Source organism: Tetrao urogallus (genome assembly GCF_951394365.1).
Source record: "Tetrao urogallus genome assembly, chromosome: 11".
Lineage (NCBI taxonomy): Eukaryota > Metazoa > Chordata > Aves > Galliformes > Phasianidae > Tetrao > Tetrao urogallus.
This window is the reverse complement of record NC_136824.1, coordinates 7,938,416-7,963,196: the sequence shown is the minus strand read 5'-3', so window position 1 is coordinate 7,963,196 and position 24,781 is coordinate 7,938,416. Positions and strand designations below refer to the sequence as shown.

At 41.5% G+C, this 24,781-nt stretch overlaps 1 protein-coding gene across 1 annotated transcript in view; it reads right to left on the bottom strand.

Annotated features, from left to right (window-relative positions):
- The window catches only part of ARNT2 (aryl hydrocarbon receptor nuclear translocator 2), a gene marked incomplete at both ends in the record, with an annotated part of 88,207 nt that extends 64,676 nt beyond the window's left edge, over positions 1-23,531 (bottom strand). The window contains 2 exons of the mRNA XM_079540927.1: positions 3,905-4,016; positions 23,501-23,531. Coding sequence (XP_079397053.1) covers positions 3,905-4,016; positions 23,501-23,531 — 143 coding nt within the window. The remainder of the gene's footprint in view (positions 1-3,904; positions 4,017-23,500) is intronic.
- Positions 23,532-24,781: the final 1,250 nt, after the last annotated feature.

The window sequence follows — 24,781 nt, the reverse complement described above, 5'->3', positions numbered from 1 at the left end:
TCATTTTCCCAAAGGAGTCTTAAGAAGAAATACATCTTTAACTTGGTTAAGTTTGATGAAATCATCATTTTCAGAAGAAATTGCATTTTTGCTCACCCAATTATCACCAAATCCACCCTGTAAATCACTTCCCTTGGCAGTGACCTCACAGCTGCGTTGCGCAGAACAACACCGACCTCCAGCGGCCAGCCACACGTCCTGTGCTATGCCAGGACCCTTCCTCAGAGATTGAGTTGGGATGAATTCATTTTGTGTTCCCTTTTTCTTCCACTCCAATACACTAGGATTACATGCCTTGGTATTTTCTTGGCTTCCCATGAAATACTTCAACTGAGCGCTAAGAGATGAATTTCCCCATCACCACACCAAATCAAATATTGGCTCTACTGCATTGAGTCTATTTTATTGTTTCTAAAACGCAATACAGAAGATGACAGAGAAACTGATGAGGCTCAGCCTTGTTGCCCATGCTGTATGCACAGCCCCACTCACCCATTTGGAAGTAACTCATCAGTTTATCTAAGTGGCTGGATATCTGTTTCTCTTCTTACGAGATTCTGATTTTTCAACTTCTGTAGGTCATTCCTATCATACTCGCAGTAGGTTCACCACAGTCTGCTACCAGACTGCAGCAGACTCAAGTCTTTAAGATCTTTGCTTTGTAAGACTACTAGAAAATCTCAACTCTTTCCCAAGTGCAAAACAAAAAAAAAAAAAAAAATTACATGAAGTTCATAAAAATGTCAATACTTGTAAAAATGGAAGTGTATTCCTGTCCCACTGTTGTTAATAAACAAGTTTCCTAATTTTGGTGCGCAGCATGAAATAAATCTCAGGTTAAAATCCAGTGATTTCAGCTCTCTGACTGAATCACTGCTCTACAGTAAGCCAGACTGAAAGATAGGGAATCAGCTGCAACCTTTAGCTCAACACAGCAAGATGCAACAAAATAATATTCCGACAAACTCCTCTACCCTGGCAGATAAGATCTTCTGTTCAGACAGAATATACTGCACATTAGCAGAGCAGTGGAAGCAGCCTCAAAGAAGACAAATGATATAATTTCAGAAGTCACTGAAGGAGTATCTTATCATCATTTAAAATTCCCATTAAAAAGAGACTTTAAGAAAGAGCTGCACTGCACTCTTTTGTTTTGAAGAATATAAATCTTGTTTTCCTTTGTCACATTGATCACATCAATCTGTGAAAGGAATTGACGTATGAAGTACTTACTAAAACACATTTTCCACAAGAAGACATGTGAGCAATGTAAGTAATATGACAAAAATATGCTTTTTATTTGTATTTAATTGGAAACATTTCCATACAAAAAAACAAACTAAAAAAACAAACAAACAAACACAAGGAGGTTCTGCACAGGTTAAAAAACGAGATGGGAAAGGATTTGAACACTGAAGCAAAATGGCTATGTAAAATTCCTAAGCAATGCTGAGTATGTTCAGCATGGGAAGGGGCAGAGCTGAGCTGTGTATGGAGTGTGCACTGCAGCCCCTCGTGCAGTACAAGGTGGGGGGAGAGACGGGGGAGCGGTCAGTCCTGCTCAGATCTCCCAGTTCTGCATTAGAGAAAAGACAGGAGTGTGTGATGGAATGGAACAGAACCAATGCAACTGTAAATACACAAAAACTCAGCCCTTCATGACTGCAGAAAAAGCCCCTTATCCTCCAATACAGCAAAGCCTAAAGAAGAACTACCTTATGTGAGGAAGTTATTGATCACAGCGATGCATTAGCTTACACACTACGAGGCTCTCACTTTTTTCTATGAAGCACTCGGTATAATCTGTAGAAAGGAAAAATATTTTTCTGAGCTGTCAATGAAGCTGAATGCCTGCACCACAGAAACACCTCCTGGATAGCCAATGAGCTCAAACTGATCTACATTCAAGACCACGCAGCAATTATTCTGCCAGCTTGCCTCAGCAATTATGAGAAAAGAAACAATTTTCAGAGATAACTGAAGCTAGAAAAGACCACTGCGTTCAGAGCTATATTCCTTTATGCCTGACACAAAGCACTCATTTCTAAAACGCCCAAGGATTTAGGTGCATAAAGATGCACCACCAGGGCAGTAATGAAAGGACCAAGTGTTAGCTGCAACTTTGTTCAAAGAGACGCTACAAGGCATCAGACACAGCAGGCATTCTTTCCCTCCAGGCCTGAATACTGCACAGCAAAGGAAAAAAAAAATGCACCCCCGGCTCAGGCTTGAAGAAGGGCTGCTGGTTTAGAGCCACAGTGCACAGATGAAACACCACAGTCTGGGTATAGCTGCAAATTTATACTATCTTATTCACTGAATTTGCATATTAAATACATTTCAAATAATTTGATTTTATGTTCCCCCCATCCTCCCTCACTCCCCTTCCTTGCAAATAGATTGAGGATATTTAAAATGCAATGTTTAATGTACAGCTTTCAATTAATTATCAAATCAGTAACTAGTATAATCAGAAGATTTCACAGTTAGTAGCATCAATCCTTTGCAACCACAATTTGCAAGCCGGTGTGTGTACTTGTGTGGCTTATGATCAAAGAAAAAAAGAGATAAATATCCTTTAACCCAAAAGCACAAGAGGTTATACATGCTATGTAGCAATGAAAAGTTGCTAATGCTCTATTTCTTCTACTGAGGCTTGAACAGGCTTTGTCACTAAAATGTTTCCCACCATAAATGCCTGTCAAAAATAGATTTTGGGTAATTTTTCCAAGCAATCTTATACAATCGGCTCAGCGCATGGAAGCACACTCAAAGGGGAACAACCATCCTATCCGAAGGAAGATCCTCCCCCAGAAAAAAACCCCACAAGCCCAATCGTGTGCCCAAGGTAAGGTCCATGTTCTCCTTCAACTCGTTCCAGGAGCAAGGCTCCAGCACTGCTCCTCAACACAGCACCCAGGACTGGATGGCTCTCACAGGGAATTAGGGCTTCTCACCAGGTGCCTGTCAGTTAAGATTTTATTCACATTACCATTCATTCCGAGCCCTTCCACTGCAATGTTTAGGGCTAAATATAAGACCAATCGATTTCATTTGCAGGCAGAATCGTACCAGAGAGAACTCTGGGAAAGAATCACCTACAGATCATTACTTGTGATAAAGCTTTTTTTATTTAAAAAAAAATAAAAATAAAAAAAAAATTGATAATATTAGAGAGTGATCTGTTGTTCTTCTGTAGCTCTCAAGACATCTTTCTTCTAATACAGATTACTACGATTCTATGAGTTGCACAGAATAACCTGATGTGGAAAAGCTACGGCTACATCACATCAACTTTTACATTTGGAAAAAACAGATTTTTTTCTTTAGCAGGACACTCAAGTAGGTGAGGAGCTTGACTTGATTTAGGCTCCTTCTCCCCAAACTGGAGAGACTCTGCTGCAGTTCCACTAAGGCTTAGAATGTCACAGATCACAAACATTGAACAGAGAGGCTGCTTATGCTTTCCATGTACCTGGGACTATAAAGAAAACATTCTCAACAGAAGGCATCTATTTGAGAGATTCCAGATCCACTTTTCAGATGAAGTTGGATAGCAGGCACGCACAAGCAAGAACAAATCTTGCTACCTTTATTCACATGATGAATTCTTCTTGAGATTAAACAGATGTAGGCAACGTGCAATCGTTACATGAAAAACAGCCACAGGATCCAAATTCTGCTTCTGGATGCTTTGCCAAATCCGAAAAATCTTTTGAAGTGTGCAAAACAACAAACAGTACTCTTATCAGCAAGTTTGATCTTGCAGAAAGAGCAGATACATTGAAGAGAAAAACAGAACACCAGTGACTAATGCCATAAGACAGTTACCTACATCAACATTACATAATAAACATACATACAGATGGATATTTCCAGTTTCAGCCCTGAAGACATGCCTTACCCGGAGCGTCGCTTTCCCCCTCTGGAAGGCATGGACCCTGCCATTCTCACTTGGCCGCTTGCCATCGGTGCCACTGGCAAGGCCACCGAGCCAGGAATATCAGATGCCATTTCTGTAAGACAGAAGAGGGAAAGAGAGAGAGAAAAACCTTTAATCCATCACCCCCAAGGAGACAACGGCAGCGACAAAATTAGAGAAAAGCTCTTTCAAAAACAAGCAGGGAAAAGCTTTCCTTTTTTTCTCCTCTAAGAAATGCTCTCCCACCAAAGCCAAGCAAATTTTCAGCCCTCTTACAACACGTCTAGGTTTGTCAATAGCCATTAAGAGTGCCTAGGAGGCAGATAAAAGAACACAGTGTACAGCTGTACAGCAAGTCTCCCTCTATTTTAGTTTACCTGAAACTGCTACAGCTCAGCTTCTCAGATGGGCTGCCATGTGAAGGCCAGCAACCTCTCACAGTAGCTGAACTGCCCCGTACAGATACGCAGAGCTGCATTTCCAAGACAAATGTAACTGTAGGTACTAAGAAAAATAAAACATCAGAGACATCTCAGTCCTCCAAAGAAGTCAGGAGTTTAGAGTAGCAATGAATTCCCAGGTGATGCTTTTGTTTTTATCACTTATATTCCAGCAGTATTCCAAAGACCAGGCTGAACTCAGGAGAGCTGCAAGCCTTCCTGTATTTCAGCTTGGCACCTGGTAGAGCTGACCCAAGCCCCAGACACAAGCATTCACCCCTGTGCCAGAGCTCCATTCCTGGAGGTGTTCAAGGCAAGGTTGGATGGGGTCCTGGGCAGCCTGATCCAATGCCTGATATTGTGGTTGGCAGCCCTGCACACTGCTGGGGGTTGGAATTAGATGGTCCTTGGTTGGTCCCTTCCAACTCAAGCCACTATATGATTCCATCATACAGCCCCAGCTTAATGACATCCTCAACCCCAAATCTTTGACCTGAGAATTAGCAACAGCACACATCTGACACCTTCAGACCACTAATGGCAAGTATTTTTACAACCTATTAGTAACAGTCTATTACAGTTTTAAAAAAGAAAAATGGACTATAACATATTTATATCCTTTTCTCTTGTTCCATGGATCAGACACATTTTTATCTCTGTGCAGCTCCTGTAAAGCATGCAAGCAATTAAAACTTTTTAAATGCAGATAAGCTACACTCACTTTGAAGGTAAAAATCTACAGTCACAACATTTAATTATCATGAAAGAAAATCTTCCATCCAACTTTTTTTTTTTTTTTTTTTTTTTTTTTTAAAGTTGGCTGGGAATCCAGAGCTACAGATATATTTATCTGCTAATGGAAAGCAAATCTGTTCAGAAATCCTGCCGTTCTTCCCAGCAAATAAGTACAACAGAACTTCAATTACGGAATCCATGTTTCCTTCATTATGTTTGGAGAGCACTTCATCTCTGCCACACTTTATATAAATTCATTATGCAGCATTATGCATTTCAAATAATACCATTTTATCTGTTCAACGATTTCATGAATTTCTTCTGGTGCATTTCAAATAAAAAGCAACAGCAAAATACCCATTCCAGTGTTTTTCAAAATGTGCAAGGGCAAAGCGACCTCTGCCTAGATTACCACACCACAGAGCCCTGCTGTCTCCAAAGCTTCAGTACATGGAAACACTGCATTAATGTATATTAACATATTTCCATATAAATGAAAGCATGAGCTTCTAAACAACCAATCAAACTATTTTCAGGGAAAAAGAGTACTCCTAGCATTCTAATGTCGATAACTCACTTGTAGCATTCAAACTCACATTTCATGAATGTAACCGGAGGTCATTTTGAAACACTCTGCTGACTCATTTATTAAAACAGATGGTAAAAACGCCATAAATCTACCTGCAAAGTGTCCCTATCACTCAGAAACACATTTTGGTATAAATCATCAAGATTTTTCTTTTTAAGCAGTAATCATTAAAAAATAAAAAATAAATAAAATCAACTGAGTGGCATTTTAAGAGTGAAAGCAATCCTGTATTTGTAATTGGGATGAGAAATTCTTGTACCTTCATTTTCCTCAAGCATAAAATAAAACTGATGACAAACCAAAAGAAGGGGAGGATTCATTTCCTCTTAAATGTCTAGAAGTAAGAGATGATTGCTGAAGGTAACATTAATGAGCAACAGAACAGAAACGAAGCACCATCCTATGCACATTCATCCAGATTAGACTGAGTAAACCTCTTTCCCCAGGTCCCTGATTACTCAGGCAGATGCCTGACCCAGCACTGCAGAACCAGGTGCTACATTGGATAAACAATAATCAGATAAATAAATCAATAAAAGGATTATGTTCCAGGCCCACGTCCATACAGATGTTAGTGCTGATGCCCACAGAAGTACTTCAGCAGCAATGAAAATTAGGAAAGAAGCTGTTCTCTTTCCGAGACTGGATCTTCAAGCAGACTTTCCTCCTGCCAATAGAAATAAGACAAACAGTGCCTACTGTACCCCAAATTAAAACAAGAGTGTAAAGGTATGTGTTCAGAAAGTAAAACAATGTCACACTGAATGGTCAAGAAAAAGCATCAATAACCATCACAGCAGTACTCAGAAAAATCATCTAAAACAAGTTTCTTAGAGTTGAACGAACGTTGCTTTTCTACTGAGAAATATACACAGTATTTTGGATGGAAATTAGAAAGTGACCTACAGCTCTGACAAAGGGCACAGAAACGCTATGAAAATAGAACTCACCAGAACACACTTTAGTGGATATTCTGTTCAGAGCAGACAACCTTCAAGGCCTCACCTCTTTGCTGTCCTGCCTGGCACAGGACCTGGCTCTGCCCTGCTCCTCACACCCACCCTGAGGAGCCCTAAGGAGCCATGCTAACCCAGAGATAGCATCAGGGTGCACTGTAAAAGCAGAATTCGTTCTTCTCTTTCTTTCACAATTAAATTTACTGCTGAACACGTTCAAGCCCTGATATTACACTTTCCTCCAGCACTGCACATATGTCACTCCAAAATTATTTATGGATTTTTTGTGGGGAAAAAAAAAAAAAAAAAAAAAAAAAAGGAAAGCATATATTAAAAATAAGCAGGTAAAATGTAGGGATCCAGCCTCAGGAAACTCCAAGCTCATCTCAAAGAGGTGGGATAGCTGTAAGGATCAGCACACACTTTGCACAGCAGAAGGCACGAAGCGGCTCAGTGCTGTGCAGGGATACCTTGCAAGCACATGCAAACTGCAACCACATGCACCACTGGAGGGATATCAGCTGGGTTCATCTGGACCTTCCTCTCAAGTTTGAGATTATTAAACCAAGGCTCATTTACCCAAACTTAACAAATTAAACCCAAACCTCAAGCCCCTGGCCTAGAGGAGTTGTTACCCACTTAGCAGACTTGGGAGCTCTGACATTAAGGACCAGCTCCAGGTTGCTCTGACAGGTCAGATATCACTGAGCATGCCTCTGCTCCTCACAGGGCTCTTGTATCCCCCAATATTTAGTGTAATAAACAGAATTAAAGGCAGACACAGGTATCTGATTAAACTGATAAGATTCTACTTATATAAACACAAACGTAACAGATTTCCACCTGCCAATCCATAGAATGACTGAGACATCACTTACCTCAAAGGAAATGTAGATCTAAGGCTAAATGAAGAATTATGCATGTACCCTCTCCCCTTACTAGCAACATCCAGACATTTTATATGTTCTGAGAAAACAGATTTCAAAACCTTCCTGGTATTTTTCGTACTCTAAAGTCATTCAGGAGTTCGATGCATGTCAGCAAAGAGGTTCTGATTGCAGTCAATTGCAGAGGGGGATTTCTGCCTAGCACAGAGACATTTAAGAATAAACCAAAGCATATCTCTTTTGAATATGGCAATGAACATATGAAGCCATCACACAGCCAAAAAAATTTCACAGAAACACCTATGCTAAAACCTAACTATATATTTAGTCATTGCATTTGCATGTTAACCACAGATTATAAAATGAGATCTCTTTCAGAGACCATAAAAATTACAGTGCTTACATTCTTTTTGATAACTCCGCTAAATACTGTTTTATTGAATTTCACTGCCAGATACTTTAAATAGATTCCAGATCAGAAAGATCTGCTGCACTGAGAGAATAAGCAGGAAAGCAAAAACATCCCCTTCTATGTTCTTTAAGACAATTCTCACAGCAAATAAATCAGGAAATACAATAAATCCCACCTTTAGAGAAGGCTCTTTCAAAGATGCTATTTCTTCCCTGCGAGCAACACCTTCCTGGAGAGGGATTTTATCCGCATATAAGAAGTGTCAGAAACCTCTGGGAAGAAATGTAGCAGCATTGGTATTCTGCTCAGAAAATGTCATCACAGATCTGTTTACCTTAACTGTGGACCATGATTCAGCCAGTGACAACCGTCTTGCATACTGATCAATTTATTTGCAGCAAAATTACTAACATTTTCTACTTTAACCATTTAGGTTCTGGAACCGGTTACTTAGATAGGGAGAGCTTTTAGGATTAATAGATAAATCTTGCTTAATTTTACACTTTTCCCTTTAGCAAGATACTCCGTATTTTGAGGGGGGGAATGCCCCCCTCACAATCTTGAAGAAAAATTAGGGCACAGTGAGTTGTTATCAAAGAAATGCTCCTTTCTTAAGAATTTAAATGAGATTTCTCATCCTTCTGCATCACAAGTGAATACTAAAGGGAAAAATGATGCAGTTAAGCCAGTCATTTTGGGGGACCGGATCAGCAACACAGTCAGAAACCATACAAGAGATGCCCTAACTAATGGTCAAAGACCACTGTCTTTGCCATGACTCCAGAAAAAGCACTAACAGCTATCAGGGCAATGCAGCAAATCTATCAGGCATCTAATATGTCCCACCAGTAGACTGGGAGAACAACAGGTGAAGCCACAGGGCTGAAATTGTTTGCGGTGCTTCTGCAATTCATCGCTGTGCCCACAGCACGCATTGGGGAAGTCCTGGCCTCTCAGTACAAAGCACCCCTTCTGCATGCTTTGCAGCCCAGCACCATAAGGATGTACAAAAGGAGGCAAGATGCAAACAAAAAAAATTGAAAGTAGACCCTGACCAGTAACATTTTGATCTACTTCAGGGGAATTGCTCCCATCTAGTTCGGTACCTTCTTCATTCTTCCTACCTTCCTCACAAACTGCAAGACACCAATTCACCTTCTCACGTATTCCCATGTATTTTTCCCTAGCTGTTTCTCCACTTCTCACTCTTAATTCCTTGTTATCTCTTCTTGACCTATCCAACATCTGGCTTAGATGAACTATTCCTCATGCTCCATCTAATATGCTAGCAAATCCAACTTTGCTGACAAATCCTGCTAAACTTTCACACCTCTCCACCCACCCTCCAACAAATTATAAGGGGCTGATGGAATTCAACATTTATTAAAACAAAAGAGACAGAAGCTTAGCTTACTTGAAGGGTCACAGTACAACTGCAGTCAACAGCAGTAGTGCTTGTGCTGTTTGAACTCGACCTCGCTGGTCTTAGGCCACTACACAAACAACAATGCACTGATAAAACAGTTCGTCACTTTATTCTGCCTTAAACTGCCCCAGTTTTATTGATATTATTTCAGTTGATACTAGTGACACGTGGCAAGTGTACTAATTAAATGATTCTGCATTACAAAAAAAATTAGGCTTCCCACACAATGCATTATTTCAACTTAAAATGAATGGTGATCCTCCCTCCTCCTCTGACATTTGGTATTTGCCAAAAATAACTGCACAGTTATAAGTTGTACACAAGAAACAGAAGGTAACATTCAAAGTTATTTTCTGTGATTTTTACTTACCATGTCAAACCTAGCAATTACAACTTATGGCTCATTTTGGGTATCAGAGCAGCCAAAGCTAACCCATTAGTGAACTCACAGTAACCGAAGAAGCATACGCCCAGCCTGGGCAAACAAACAAGATGAAAAATAATTAAGTGCTATGACTTTCCTTCAGCTTTCTCTGAGATAGATCACGCTCAGTCCATTAATTCATCGTTTAACAAGTGTGCTTCATGTAGCTTGTTTTGGCTGGCTCTTGGTTAGAAATCCACATACAGGGCGTTTTTTCTTCTTTTTAAAACAAAATACTTGCTGTATGAAACACCAGGAGGTAAAGTGGAAGTGCAAGAGAAGCTGAGGCTATGCTGAAGCCAGGCACAACCACACTGAATTAGCAACGTGGTGCTACCCCAGAAGATCCCACTGGTCAGTTAAAAGGATTCCGTAAAATGTTGACATTTTTGTTGCTCAGAAGGAAAGCAAAGAGCCAATAGAGTTGCTCTCAATTTGTTCCAGTGCAAGCAAAACAAGCTCATCACCATCAAACTCACATCATTCCACCATTAGCATGAACGCTATTAGCACTGATTTTGACTAAATTCTGGTTCATTTGCCTCCACATTGCTAAGTCTCGTCTGCCCATCCAACCATCCCTAGCTCCTGCACTCTTCCAGGTGATCTCCATTGCTGGATGTCCTCACAGCTACACTCCTCAAACACAATTACTTTCACCAAGCCTTTCTGACCGGTCGGGACACTCCAACTCCCTGCAACAGGAAGCTGTGGATGTCAGGTTATATGGAATTAGATCCTGCCCAAAACTGTGGAAAAGAAACCCGCTGAGTGCTATTAAATACAAACATCAGGGCTGGCTCAAGAAGCCTGTGAGTCACACATGGCTGGAGGTTGGGAATGTACCCAGGGGAGTCCCGTAGATGCTTGCCCTGAGTTTATTCTCCTTCAAGTACCTTTGTTGGCCAATGCTGGAAAAGGCATGCTGAGCCTGAAGAACATTTTGCCAGGGACAGGACAGCCAGTTTGCACAGGATACGCGATGTTTAAGCTTGCTTCTTCTACAAAGGTAAGAAATTGGCCAATTCCCACTATTTGTTTATTTCACAAATAGTCAAATAAACTACTTGCTATAGTATGCCTTTACTCTTGATGACCAATTACTTGCTTTATATTGTCACTGCTGTTTTTCCTTCCCCCATTTCTTGGTTCGTTGTCCCTTGGAAAATTATCTCATAGAACTGAAGTTTATGAGATAATGTACTTTACTAAATTCCTATGCAATTGTTTTATGAGAAATAAATAATAACAATTTGTGCAGAGATAAACTATTGAGCAGTTATTATGTTATCATCTGAGATTTCATTTTTATTCAATCAGCTTCAGATTACTTTTAAAAACTATTTCTCACCTAATAGAAAGACTGGCTTCTTACTGTCTATCTAGCCATTTTTTTTCCAGCAGAAGTTGGTGTGTATTTTGAACTCAGATCAATCTAATTCATGTAGAAGCTCAACTTCAATTTGAAGAAAACGTTTTGAAATTACCACTCAAATAATTATAATGGTGTAGTAAGAAAACAGAATTTAAAGGAAAACCATTTTCTGTGACTTCAGAGTCAACTTTACTTGATTCTTGTCCATACCATCTATTAAATTATCTACAGTAAAAGTCAGTTATCCAATTTCATGAGCATGCAAGGCAGTCTCTATGCCTACAACTTTTGATTCAAGCTGAAAGAACTTTGACAAGATATGGCTTCAATACTGAGCAGAGATATTCCTCATGGATGAATTGATGTGCAATCCTCTGTTAACATAGAATATTCTTACAATGTGTTTTCATTATATAAGAACATGTAAGCATGTTCTAAGCTCACAGGTGCAAGTATTCACAATATTCATCCTAAATTTACAACTCTGAATGACTCTGAAGAACCAGATCTAGACTGGAGTTGTACCTTGTGCCCCACCAGCCCGCTACAACAGAGCACAGCACAAACACCCAGAGATGTCATTTCTGGTCATCAGTTCTCTTGGCCAAGTCATAGAGGACTGAGAAGGAAGACCATTATGGATGTGAACAAAGTATTTCTGAGGAACTGTTTGACAATCCCACCATGGAAGATTTAAGTGACTGTTGCTGCTGCAGTAGTGGACCACAAGCTGTCCTACAAGGCATGGACCAAGCTGGGCTCAATGACCTTTGGGATGCAGCCCAGCCTACACAAACACCCAGTCTGGCAAGCGTGGAAAGCCTAGGAACAACACAGTCCAACTAAAAAGACTAAAATGTAGACCGCTCTGATTCACTCTAAATTAGTTACTCATGTCCTTCAAATGCCTTCATTATTTATTACAAAGATTTTTCTGATATGTGACTCAAAAGAGTATGTTAATTCTACATTTTATTCAGAACAACTCCTGTTAGCAAGCACTTAATTATCAGTATATTTACAGTGTCCTTGGGCACTGTTGGGTAATCAGAATTCTCTTGTTTTCATTAAACAGTATTTTATTGATAGCACTAATGACTTCAGTTCTGCTTGATCAACAAGCAAACGATGCTCATTTGATGTTACGATAATTAACTGGTCTTCCAGGTATTTCCACATCCCAGTTTATTAGCAAGAAGAAGAACATTTGTGTGATGTTCCTAAGAGGAACATCACAATGCATCACAAAAAATGCTCTAAAAATAGCGTGGTTTCCCATTTCTCCTCTTCCTCACAATTTCCAAGGCAATGTTTGCTTTCTAGAAGTAGAGGAAGAAAAAAACCACACAACTCCATTATAAAAACACAACCTGAGCCCAGCATACTAAATATTAAATTTATTTTACTCCTTACTGAAACTCCAATAGGTAAAATCTTAAAGATCTTCTCCATCCCAAACCATTCTATGATTCTATGAAAGTGAGATTTTCTGATTGACACCTCCTATCTTTTTCCATCTAGAAATGGAAGAAGACAGCAGAGGACAACCTTCAGAACATCATCTCAAACTTCCATTCTCTGACATACCAACCTGCAGTAGCTACTCTTATCTTTGAAGATTAGTTGCATAAAAGATAAATATCTTTGACAGTAAAAAAAAAAAGTAAATTACAAATAAGGGTCTTAATGATTTTCCTGCTCTTCACTGCCCTAGGATTGTTAATTACACTGATTAGAACACTTTGCCTTTTAGGCAATTTCAAGCATTATATCTTTCATGTCTGCAAACAGAAACAACAACAACAAAAAAACCAAAAACAATAGAAGCCCACAGGCTTTGGAAAGCTCACCTGCAGCTGCATTTGCAATTTTTGTTTCACATTCCGGTCTTTTTCATTCCCACACATGCTCCAAACACAACACTCCAACAATATGGCGTAAGAGAAATCTTGATAGGCATACAATCAGTACAAAACTCTGCTATGTTTGGCTGCAGAAGATTCCTTGGTGTCCCTTTACTTTTACTATATACCCAAGAATTTGTTATGAATTTTCGAACACTTGTATCTGCTTAACTTCTTCACAGAGCTATTTCCTGAACAGTTTTCATAATACTGAATCTTATACTTTGCTTTAGTCATAATTACCAATTTTAAAATAAGAGAGACAATTAATTATGTTTCCAGATAAGCTCTGCTTCGGGAAGCAACTGGCTCTGAAGGCCATGCCCTTATTGCTTTTTCACCATTACAAAATACAAAAAACTAACTGCATGTTCAACCAGTAAACTACTACACAAATGAAAACATATAATAATACAACTCCCCCCCCCATGTCCTTATTTATATTAAACGTGATTTGACATCCATTACAAGCCACTTGTTCCCAAAAGGATACAGACAGTTCTGTGGATACATCAAACACGGAACTGAAGAATGACACTGAAAAAAATCTCACTACAAACAAACTGGATGTTTGTCAAAAAACAAGCTGAGTATTTGTCTACAAATATTGATCAAACTAAATTTTAACTTCCATATTTGCTGACTGAAGAGCAGCACAGACAAGTACAGAGGACATGTACAATTACTCTGAATGCCAAGCTTGGCAGTCACGTTCCAACTGCAACAGGAGCTCTGCAGAAGAAAGCAAACAACTGCTAGCAACCCAATGCTTCTACAAAACAACCGAAAAACACAACAACAAAAAGCCACCACAAATAGCTTATCATTACATTGCAACAGCAGGAAGAATCATGATTTGATTTCTGAAAGCATATTTACTTCCAGAGAAAGCTCATTAACTTGATTTAAAGACTATTATAAGTTAACCTACTAACCATGTATCCTTCCTAATAATGCATTTCCCTATTTTTTAAATTCAGCTCCCAAGCAAACACCAAACACTTGAAAAATGACACATAATTTTCACAGTGAAACTATTTTTCACATAGTTTTATATTTTTGTGCTCGTGAGCCAATCAATATTTTGGTCTCAATCTGAACTGAAATTGTATCTGGCTGAGAACAAACCAATATGTTTTCAAAGGCAGACTAAGTGATCATCAGTTAAAAGAGCAAGAAATAAACTGTAAAGCCTTTATTGAGATTGTACAGCCAGGTGGATCACTGCTAGTTCAGCAATGTCATGCCTATGCTTGTATGTCAATGCTCATGCTATACTTTTCTAAGACACTAAAGAAAAACTATCCCAACACCATACCCAAACATAAATTGATCATTATTTATGTGCTTAGAATAAATAACACCTGCCATTTCCTGCTTTCCATGCAGGAAATCACCACCATGACAACTCAGAGGGAAACCTGCCCTCAGAACTTCAACTGCTAATGGTTACTGTCAGAAGTAGCCAAACCCAGCCCTACACTGGGCACTGGTGCAGTGGAGGTGGGCACAGTCAGACCTCCTCTATCTAAATACACACACACACACACACACACACACACACACAGATACATACATACACACACACACTGCTTTTGATCTCCTTTCTTCCCAAAAGGAGAAAAATTCTTTGCTTGACCAACATAAACCTGTTTGCAATAAAAGTCTGTTATTAAAACATTATCAATTATATGCATAACTACAGGGGGGGGGAAAGAAGGATATTCCCTATTTGATGCAGGATGGCACTCCATCCTCTTACACAAATACATTATTTTATAATGATCTTGTAATGCAAAGAAGAAAGCATCCCAGAACGCACAGTCCTATAAGCAGGACAGGCAAATGGTACCCAGGAGAACAGGAAGAAATCAGATGGCTAGGCAGGCACAGGGATGCCATAGGACTTGTCAGAGGCTGAGCAGGAAAGCTGGAGTAGATCTGAGCCCTGCCCAGAGCTTGTAGACATGTCTGAGAGCTGACCGAGAGAACGCAGACAGGAGGCAGCCAGCCAGCAATAAAACTGAAAAATGCAGGCAGCTTGTAACAGCCAAGAATTTCCCCGTACGGAGAGAATTTATTGGCCTCTGAAATTCTTATTCATAATTACCACAGACATCTTAAATTGAACAAGGATAAAAGAACATTTTGTCCTGAAGACCATCTTGAAAAAACAATCTCATCAGGCGGAGATGCAAAGCTGACACTGAGATGCTACTGACCTCTAAGCATCCCATGCCAAGACAAGGCCATCACTGCACATCCCAAAACACTTCCCACAGGCACAACCCTCCCAGGATAAGGCAAGGACTGGGGTTCTGCATGCACCTTATTCTATTATGCCAAAGGCAGGAGAGGTTTTGCACTTCATCAGTAGATGAGGCAGAACCAATTCCTTAATGACATATCAACCTTTTCATCACAGTCATCAGATAATACTTTGGAGAAGGAATAAAAAAAAGCATGTGCCAGCTTTGCAAGTAATGAATAGTTTTCCTCAAGCAAAACATAATTCAGCATGAACTTCATGTAAATGTTCTTTCCACCCACAGATCTCCAACTGATTCTATCCAACCAAAATGCCAACAGTAAAACCACCTATCTACTTCTAATTGGATCACTGCACCACAGAATTAAGGTTTTCTTTTACAGCTGCCTAACCTCAAAAATTACTTCAGTATTTACATGGCCTTCTTTTTAAAAACATGCATGGAAAGCAAAGTGAGAAATACAAATCAACAACAGGAAAAGCTTCAGAGAAAGCCAGTTTGTGTGCTTAGAATATATGACCGCTTGAAATTCTACCTCAACGCCGTAGGAACCTTGTAAAAGAAATTCAGATTGGCACCTTTTGCTACGATGTTAAAATCCTAAACCTCAGTTCCATTTCCAGTTCAGAACCAAAAGGCTCAAGTGGCTGAAGGAGAACAGCATTAAAAGAAAATAACAATAATAAAAATAATTAATAAGTCGAGTCAGCAAACACCTTGGAAATTTCTGATGCTTGCTTGTCTGTTGAATGAAAGGCCAACAAAACATATTTGATCTACCACTACATCTCAGAGAGCACAGCTTCACAGCAAGTACAAAACCACTCAATCTCATTTAGAAAAAATAAAAGCAAAAACTGCTCTCATTCAAGAACCAGCTCTCAAGCTTGATTAACTTACAAGAGCAACAAAAGACTCCTATAAAACTGCATAACTCACAATGCCATCAGCTACAATGAAAGAAGAAAATCCCCTCTTGCAGTTTTATTTTTTAACAGGAGACTTTTGGAGGCTATTATATTCGTTTAAGACCTACTTAATGCTTCAGCCCACTGCTTTCTATGCAGGAAATCACCACCATGACTCAGAGGGAAACCTGCCCTCAGCTGCTCATGGTTACTGTCAGAGGTAGCCAAACCCAGCCCTACACTGGGCACTGGTGCAGTGGAGGTGGACAGTCAGACCTCTTCCATCCAAACTGTGTCTCACAGTCAATGCCGGCTGAAGAACGCAGCTGAAGAACTATTACTTGGACTGCAGTCCACCTTTTGACTGTGCCCACGTATTCAGAAAGCATTCTTCTTTTCCAGTCTTCATAAACGAGCTTGAAAATGGTCCTGTATTTTTCTCATGATGGCTCATTTACTTTAAATTCAACAATGAAAATGCATACTTCAAACGTTCAATGCAGCAATCGCTATTCCCACAAAGCTGACTGCCCAGCAAATTAAACGTCATCCTTTTTTATATGAAAACACCAACAAGACAAATTAGCAAAAGAATATTTATCCCAGGAACTCGAAAACCTTTACATACTTCCAAAGATTGGCCATCATATTGCAAAGGCTGCTGAAAATCCCATAACAAAGGGAAGCTCTCATTATGCAGCCCTGCTTTCTTTTAGTCAAATCACCACTCATTACAGAAAACAGAGGATATACAGGGGAATAGAATGCATAGAGAGCAAGGCAATCTCGTAAAGATGCCCTAAAAAATTAAATGGGAGGAAACCACTGGTGTCCCCATACAAAACAGCAAGAACATGACTCACAGGAGCAGGCAGCGTGACCTGAGTTTTGCTGAAGGCAGTCACAGGGCCTGCCTGCACAGCTCCTGTGTACTTAAGCTCCTTCTCAGTGGCTGCGGCTACAAGGACTGTAATTCTCTTCTTATGGCTACTGTTGCAAAATCAGCACCTACTTTCCGGGGTTGCTGGCTTCACAAAGCACTAGGAAGACCAACAGTTTTCCATGCGACAGGGGCTTAGCAAACTAAAATCCTGGTTTCGTTCTGCATCATTGCTCAGCCCTTCTTCAGGACAGCACTGAATAACCTAAAGATACACGCCAGAGGCAGCCTGGTTTTATCCACTGCAGTAACACCTGGAGGTTGGGGCTGCCCTGTGCAAAGCACCATCCAGGTAACAGAAGGCAATCTGTGTTCTCAGAAGTGAATTAAATAAGATTTGAAACTATTGCCATGATCCATACACAAGAAGTTACTTTAACTCTCCTTGCATCCAAAATAACCTGTTTTACCTCAAGTTCTAAAAGCATTTCCAGTTCAGCTTGATTTTGCACCCCTTTTGTTACAGGCAATGCAGTTTCACAAACGCACGCATTGAGAGCAGCATCTCCCAGTGCTCAGTTGCCCACCTACCTTCCCTAAAGGGCACAGCCAACAGTAACAAGTCCCCCCAGCCATCCACTTACCTAAAATTGAGTTCTGGACTATTACTGGAAACGTAATGGAGAACATTTTTCAAAATCACGCCCATACATTCCACAGAAACAGATTTTGCTTTTACCTCTGCAGAATACAAATCCGCAGTGTTTTTGTTCTTCGCACCTCAGTGATTTACTGGCATGCTGCTTCCCATAAAATATTTGCATATATCTCAGAGTCAAACTGTTCTGATACATTCCGTGTTTGCCAGGAAGAGAACGCTTCAGTTCAGAGTAACCGAGCATTTAAACAAGGACAGGCACCAGGACAAATGGCAGCACAATTAACATACCAATGAAGAGCCAGTTGTTAATTACTACCCATTTCAGGCATTTTGTATGAGCAACTTACCTGAAAAACTTTCCCATCTGTATGCAGGAAAAGCCAGTAATTAAGCAATTCAACACCATTTTTCGTTGATTAGAGAAAAAAAATGATTATTTTGTTATTCTATTTGTCAAATGCAACTGACACTTAGATGAGAAAAACAGCAGCAGCCCAAATGCAAACATTTAAAATTAACGTTAGGAGCTGTGCCTGAACAAAACAGTTACATATAGACATGTAGAGAAGAAATAAACCAATGGATGGTTCTAATTTGAGCCAATTGATTATACTTTACCTGCTTCGTTACGTGAAAGGTAGCGCAACTGCTACTTATAACAGAAGAACAGCTTTTACCTAAGGGGCTCAGATGCTACCCATAGACTGTAAAGGCTGAACTCATAAGCTGTTGATAGACTATAGGGAAGCAGCAGTACAATTGCAGGATGTATTTACATTTTAACAACACCCTTCAAGGAGCCAATGTAATGTGGGACGCAGAATGGAAAGCAGAGGATAGGAACATGGGAGAAAAGCCGGTGAATGGAAAGAACAGCTGACAAGGAGAAGAAACAGAAAAACTAGAAACGTTGCTCAAAACGTAGAGCATCCAAAACAAAGGAGGTCTCTTTCTCCATGTGCAGCTTTGTTTACATGTGCATGTTCTCCATGTGCATAGCTTTGGTTACAAAAAGGGAAATTACAGCTGAGGATTCCAATCCATTACTCACTGCACGACTATGGCCATTAATTCACGTAAACTGTAATACCAGGACATACAAAAGATGCTTTATTCATTTTGCCATTTTTCTACACAAACCCATTTGAAACGGTGAGCACTCAAAGCTTCAAATAACTCTTCTGAAAAAAATTGGCATTCTATGTTTGGCTTTTGAGTTTCAAAGCTTGCAACTTATCCATCTGCCAGGCCAACGTTTGCTGATATGCAATAATGTTTTGTCTCTTTTAGGAGTAGCCACGAAGCACAGATCTGGTCCATGAGAATTTATTCCACCAATTAAGAACAGCAGACTTGAACAGCAAGAAAAATCGAACAGGTATAAGAACATCAGACTGATGCTTGAAGGTCTTCCAAGAATGTGCTAACCAAACAGGGCAGTGCTTTTCATTTCATTGACCAAAAGCACACCCTCCATTCTCAAATATTAATTTAGATACCTGCCTACAAGATCAACTTGCTTTTTGGTTTTGATTTTTGCAATAGTAGATGATGAATGATTCATTATTAGTATTTCTTATTTTTAAACTTACACTACGCATCCACTTTGGATTAGAATCAGAAGCTAAAATGTACAAAAGCAGCCTTACACAACTTTCTCTTTAAGCAGAATGCTGGATAGACATGGACTGGGAGGAAATGCTTTACATTGGAACAAAAGAAGCGTTGTTGGCAAGAACAAACAAGTACCAACTGTTTGTATTCTGACCCAACATCCAAGATTTCTGGAATTTCTGAATTCCTGCCTGTTTGGACCAGCAAATCTATTATTCTGCAAAACCATCCTACTGAATGGGTGAGGGCATTGCTCTGACTTTTCAGATTTCTTTCCCAAATCTCCCTCTGAGTACTTCTGGCCACCCAAGGAGACCTTGCTACAGGCAGATCTAAATCCCCCAAGGGTCTTAAACTCAAGGCCCCCTCTTCCCATTTTCTACTGCAAGTTTTAATAGCACTGCACTTTCTTCAGTTAGCACTGAATTAACACACTCCCATTCTTATTTGTCAGTTATGAAGTACTAAGTCTAAAAAAATTACCCTAAACTACACGCACATCTGATCTTCACAAGCCATTTAAGCATAATCTCTGCATTCATCTTCCTAATGACAGCCCCATTTCTGTCCTCTTAATAACAATAATCACTAACTCAAAGGTGTTATTTGCCTTGATTGTTTTGAAATGGCTGCTTTTTGCCTTTCCTACTTAATCTCTACAGCAATTTTTCTTACTGGAAAGAAAAAACAGCAAAACCATATGGTATTACAGGCATCAGCACTGCCTGTATTGTTGTGCATTTTTATTAAGAGCCTCAGGAAAACATTATTCTATTTGAAAAAATATTTGAAACTAATCATAAGCTGCATACGCAAATTTTAAATAAATACTCCGTGACAGAAGATACACTTTAAAATGAAATGTTTCTTATCTTGTAGATAAAAAGTAACAAGAAATTCGCTGCTCCGCACATGGTCCTGAAGGTCAGGATACTATCAGAGAACAATCCAATAAGCACTATCATCTCACAACACAGTTTGAATGAAAGAAGAGCAAATTCTGCTGCAGCAAAGATATGAAAAAAAAAGAAGGAAGGGATCAGTACTTTATGGATCCCACAGTTTAATGAGTGTTGAGCTTCTGAGATCTTTAACATCATCTTAGAAACGACTACTTTTTTGCATCCCAGAAACACTAAAGCCCATTACAGCCCACCATCAGTAGAACGCACAGAATGCTGTAGAACTGATTTCGGGGTTTATTGCATAGCCTACACAGTAAATGAAGGGCAAAGCTGCTACTACTGTTGCAGTAAAACCAACAACTGGGCTCTGTGTTGAATACTTGAGAGCTACAGGTGCAGGCAAACCACTCTCCCATTTTCCATTCCAGCTGGATACCCTGGGAACGAAAAGGAACTTTTCACCCAAGACCACTTAATAAGGAAAATAAAACATTGTTTTCATTATGAGTTCTACATTTTCATCCTAAATGGACTAATACAAGAATCACCACATCACCGACTTCACTGCAAGTTAAGCAGAATTTGACCTCCAAGTAACAACAGTTACAGACAAGTTTGCATCCCAAAAATACATATATTTAAAACAGATGTGGCATTAAGTTTCTTTGCTGCAAGCAGTAATTTATGAAATGCTTGTTACACCCCCACAATTTTTTTGTTCTTAAAAACCACTTAATATGCCAATCTTATTTCAGGAGGAAATAAATTAACTCTGCTGCTTTGTGCCAATGCAGATGAACTTCCCACACACCTGCATTGTGTTCAGTTAGTCATCTGAATTATGACAAATGAACAAAGTACTTCCAACCAGATCATATTCCTAAGGTCAATCATACAGCAAGAGCTGTACAGGAGATCACTCTTCAGAGCCCCTCACTTTCATCAGTGCAATGTCCCACTGCAGCAATGGACGAGCCCCTTCACCACCATGAACTATCAGCAGGGGTGGCCATGTCTCTGACACCATCCTGTTCCTGTCACTGCAATTCCCACAAGCCCTAACAAGGACAGGTTGCAAGTCGCTCCAACTTCATGAGTTCTGGCTACTCAAACCCTTCCTTGCAAGGAAATCAGGAAAAATGGATCAATCTGCATCTAGCATGTGAGAGGAGGTAACAGCACACAACAGCACGTGGCTGTGCACCAGGAGATAACAAATGGAAGGACTTCCATCCTCAGAACCACAGAACACCCGGCTTTCTGCATCTGATAATCCCCATTCCACTACTTAGGATATGACTAACACCACACGTATTTGTATTGTGGTAGCTGTAGGTTAATGTCCTGCCTAAATTACCAAATGTTATTAGAACCCCAGACAATTGCTTAATAAAAATTTAATCATATTGTAATTTCTAATCATCATTAAAGATGCTTAACAAGTTAATCTCTCTATTGTGCTCCCATAACATCGTGGATCAGGAAGTCAGCTGGCATAAGGCAGTGCAGCTTCACCAATACTAATAGGGCTGCTTTCATCTGACTCCAACTGAGGATCTGGCCCAGGAAGAAAACAGCAGTCGTCAAATCCTCTCAGCAAAGCTTTTGATTCTGCTTCTCTGTACTGCTTCACAGCTAGTCCAGAATAAAAAAGAGACTGCTACCATGTCAAACAATATAGCACAAACCAAGATACGTTGTGCAGCTCTACCTTCTGTCCGTGGTAGAGGAAACACTGTGAACACTGCAGAACACAGTTCAAAATCTCATTTTGACTTTGCCCATGCATAGCTACCTTTGTCTGACAGCAGCACTCACACGCAAATACCGTGGGAGGATCACTAAGAGCTAATGAGTCGTCTTCCAGCTCAGCTCTGCTCTGACTACCTAGCTGTGGAGCAACAAGATGCTGTGACCTCAGCCTTACAGAAGCACGCATTAGTTCACCTCAGGAAACCAGCTCGTTCCCTCATCCTTCCTGTGGACCTGCAATCTGCGCTGAATAGTCTGAGGACCACAACGCACACAGCCAACGCTGCTCCTATTTCCCATAAGCTCTCCCTAAATTCACAACATGTGCATTCCCTGGGTCACAGAGGAACAAATGCAAAGCCATGCTTAGAGGCTGCTCTTCGTGAGGTGCATATATACCTCTTATGTAACCACAGCTTTGCTGGCTGCAGGTGGGCAGGAACAGGGGAAAGAGGCTGGTGCCAAAGAGCTGCCAGATTTACTAAACCCAGCGGTTTGAGCACAGAGCTGCACGTGGCTGGGGCTGCTCCTGTTGCATAGCTTAGGAGGAGCAGAGAGTAAGAAACAAACCAAGCTTCAGCTGCTCGAAACCACTTGCTGACTGGTGCCACGTGCACGCACGGTGGAATTCTGCTATCGTGCACAACATGGTAGCCTAGACGCTAAATAAAACACATTTGATAACCCATCATTAAATACTGATTTTCGTTTAATACATAGAATTTGAAAACAAAAAATCAATCCGACTGGATTGCTCCTGCCTCCTTTACTGCTGCTGGTTGAAATACACCAGTTGTGTGTGTCACAGCGTTCACAAGGGGGTGAAAGCAACAAGGACAACATTTTGGTGTTAGGTTCACTCAAGCACACCACTTGCAATCAGAACTGACAGTGACGAGGAAATACAACGAAATTAAAAGACATAAAACTGGATCCACTTCTGGTGAAAGTGCTCATTGGCACTGAGCTCGGTGCAAGCTCCGCTGTGCCACTGTGTTTCATACTGGACACCAGGCAACCCAACGCTGAGCTGGTCAAAGTGCATCACAGCAATATCCACTACGGCACTCCACACAGACCCACCGCCACCTCAGGGAAAGCCTTCCCCAGCAAAGAACTCAAAGAGAAAACTGCAGTTCAGTTCCTTCTTTTCATAAGTTATTAACAAACAAACAAACAAACAAAAAAATCCAACACTATTATTGCACCTTTTGGCAAACGCAGCGACAACCTGCGTTGTCGACACCCGGCTCCCCGTGCCCGTAGACCAGGATGGAGCCGATGCTTGTGAGGGACCCCCCGAGCAGCTCAGCCTCTCCCGCCGCACGGGCAGCGCTGCCGCCCTCCGCACCGCGTTCCCAGGCGCTGCGTGCCTGCGGCGGGCGGGGCCGCGCCGTGCGGCCGGGACACGCGGGGCGAACCGGCAGCAGCGCTACTCACCGGGAGGGTTTACCGCCGCCGGCGTTGCCATCTTGTCTCTGAGCGGAATTAAGACAAACGCAAAGGGGAGGAGGGATGCTCTGAGCGGCGCGGGGGAGGCGGGGGCGGCAGCCGGCGCCGGGGCGGGCGAGGCGGGAGGCGCGGAGGCTGTCGGGCTGCTCCCGCCCCGGGGCCCGGCGGCGGCGGCAACGGCGTTCCCCGCTCGGTGCGGGGCGGCCCAAGATGTCCGATGGCCCCGCGCCGCCTCTGCTCATGCGCCGCGCGCAGTGAGCATGTGCCGGGCGGCCGCACATGTGCGCTGCGCCCGCTCCCGCCGGAGCCCGAGCGGGACCCCCGGCCGAAGCCCGGTGTGAGAGCGCCGGGCTCCGCTCCCGGAGCTGCCGCCCCCCTCGGGGTTCGAACCCGCGGCCGTGGCGCGGTCCTGGCAGGGCGCGGCTCCTGAGGGAGAGCTCTCGAGCCGAGGCCCGCGACCGGGCTTCCGGTCCTTCAGCCCGCGGGGTTCTGCTGCGGTGAACGCACTCGCAGTAGAGTGGCATGGGATTCAGCTGGGCAAACGCTCTACAGCTTTCTGGGGGAAAAGCTGAGGTCCGGTAGCGTCTTCAAGTCACAAATACGCTGCCCATGTCTGGACGTGGAAGATGTGATGGTTCCAGTGGGTCATGCTTACAAAGAGACTTTGTCTATTATTAATAATACTGATTTCATTGTGCTTCTAGTTGAAATGTTATAACTGAATCATAGAACCATAGAATATCCCGAGTTGGAAGGGACCCATAAGGATCATTGAGTCCAAACTCTGGCTCCACATGTGGCCACCCAAAAATCAGACCCAATCTCTAGGAGATCTTGATGTTGCAGCTCAGGGCTGCCCAGCGCCCTGGGAAGTCTGCTCCATGCCCACCACCCGCTGGTGAAGAACCTTCTCTCTTAGTATCCTGACCTCCCAGTTCCTGGGGCTCTTGAATAGAAAAAAGAATCAAGGAATTCAGACAGGCGACCACGCTCCTCCCAAATGTGTATATACAAATTACATCTATGTCTCATCGTCCCCTATTCAGTGCAGGGGAGTTGGACCAGATGACCCTTAAGGGTCCCTTCCAACTCAATTCAATAACTCTAATTAACAAGCTGCATGATTTGGTGGAAGCAACCCATGTGACAACTGCGGCAGTCACATGTAGTGTATATGCAGTACAAACAAAGCAAATCTGTATTGCAATGGCTTTTGGCTCTTTCACGCCGTTGGAACACTGTGAGGTTTGTTAATTGTTAAGCGGCTTC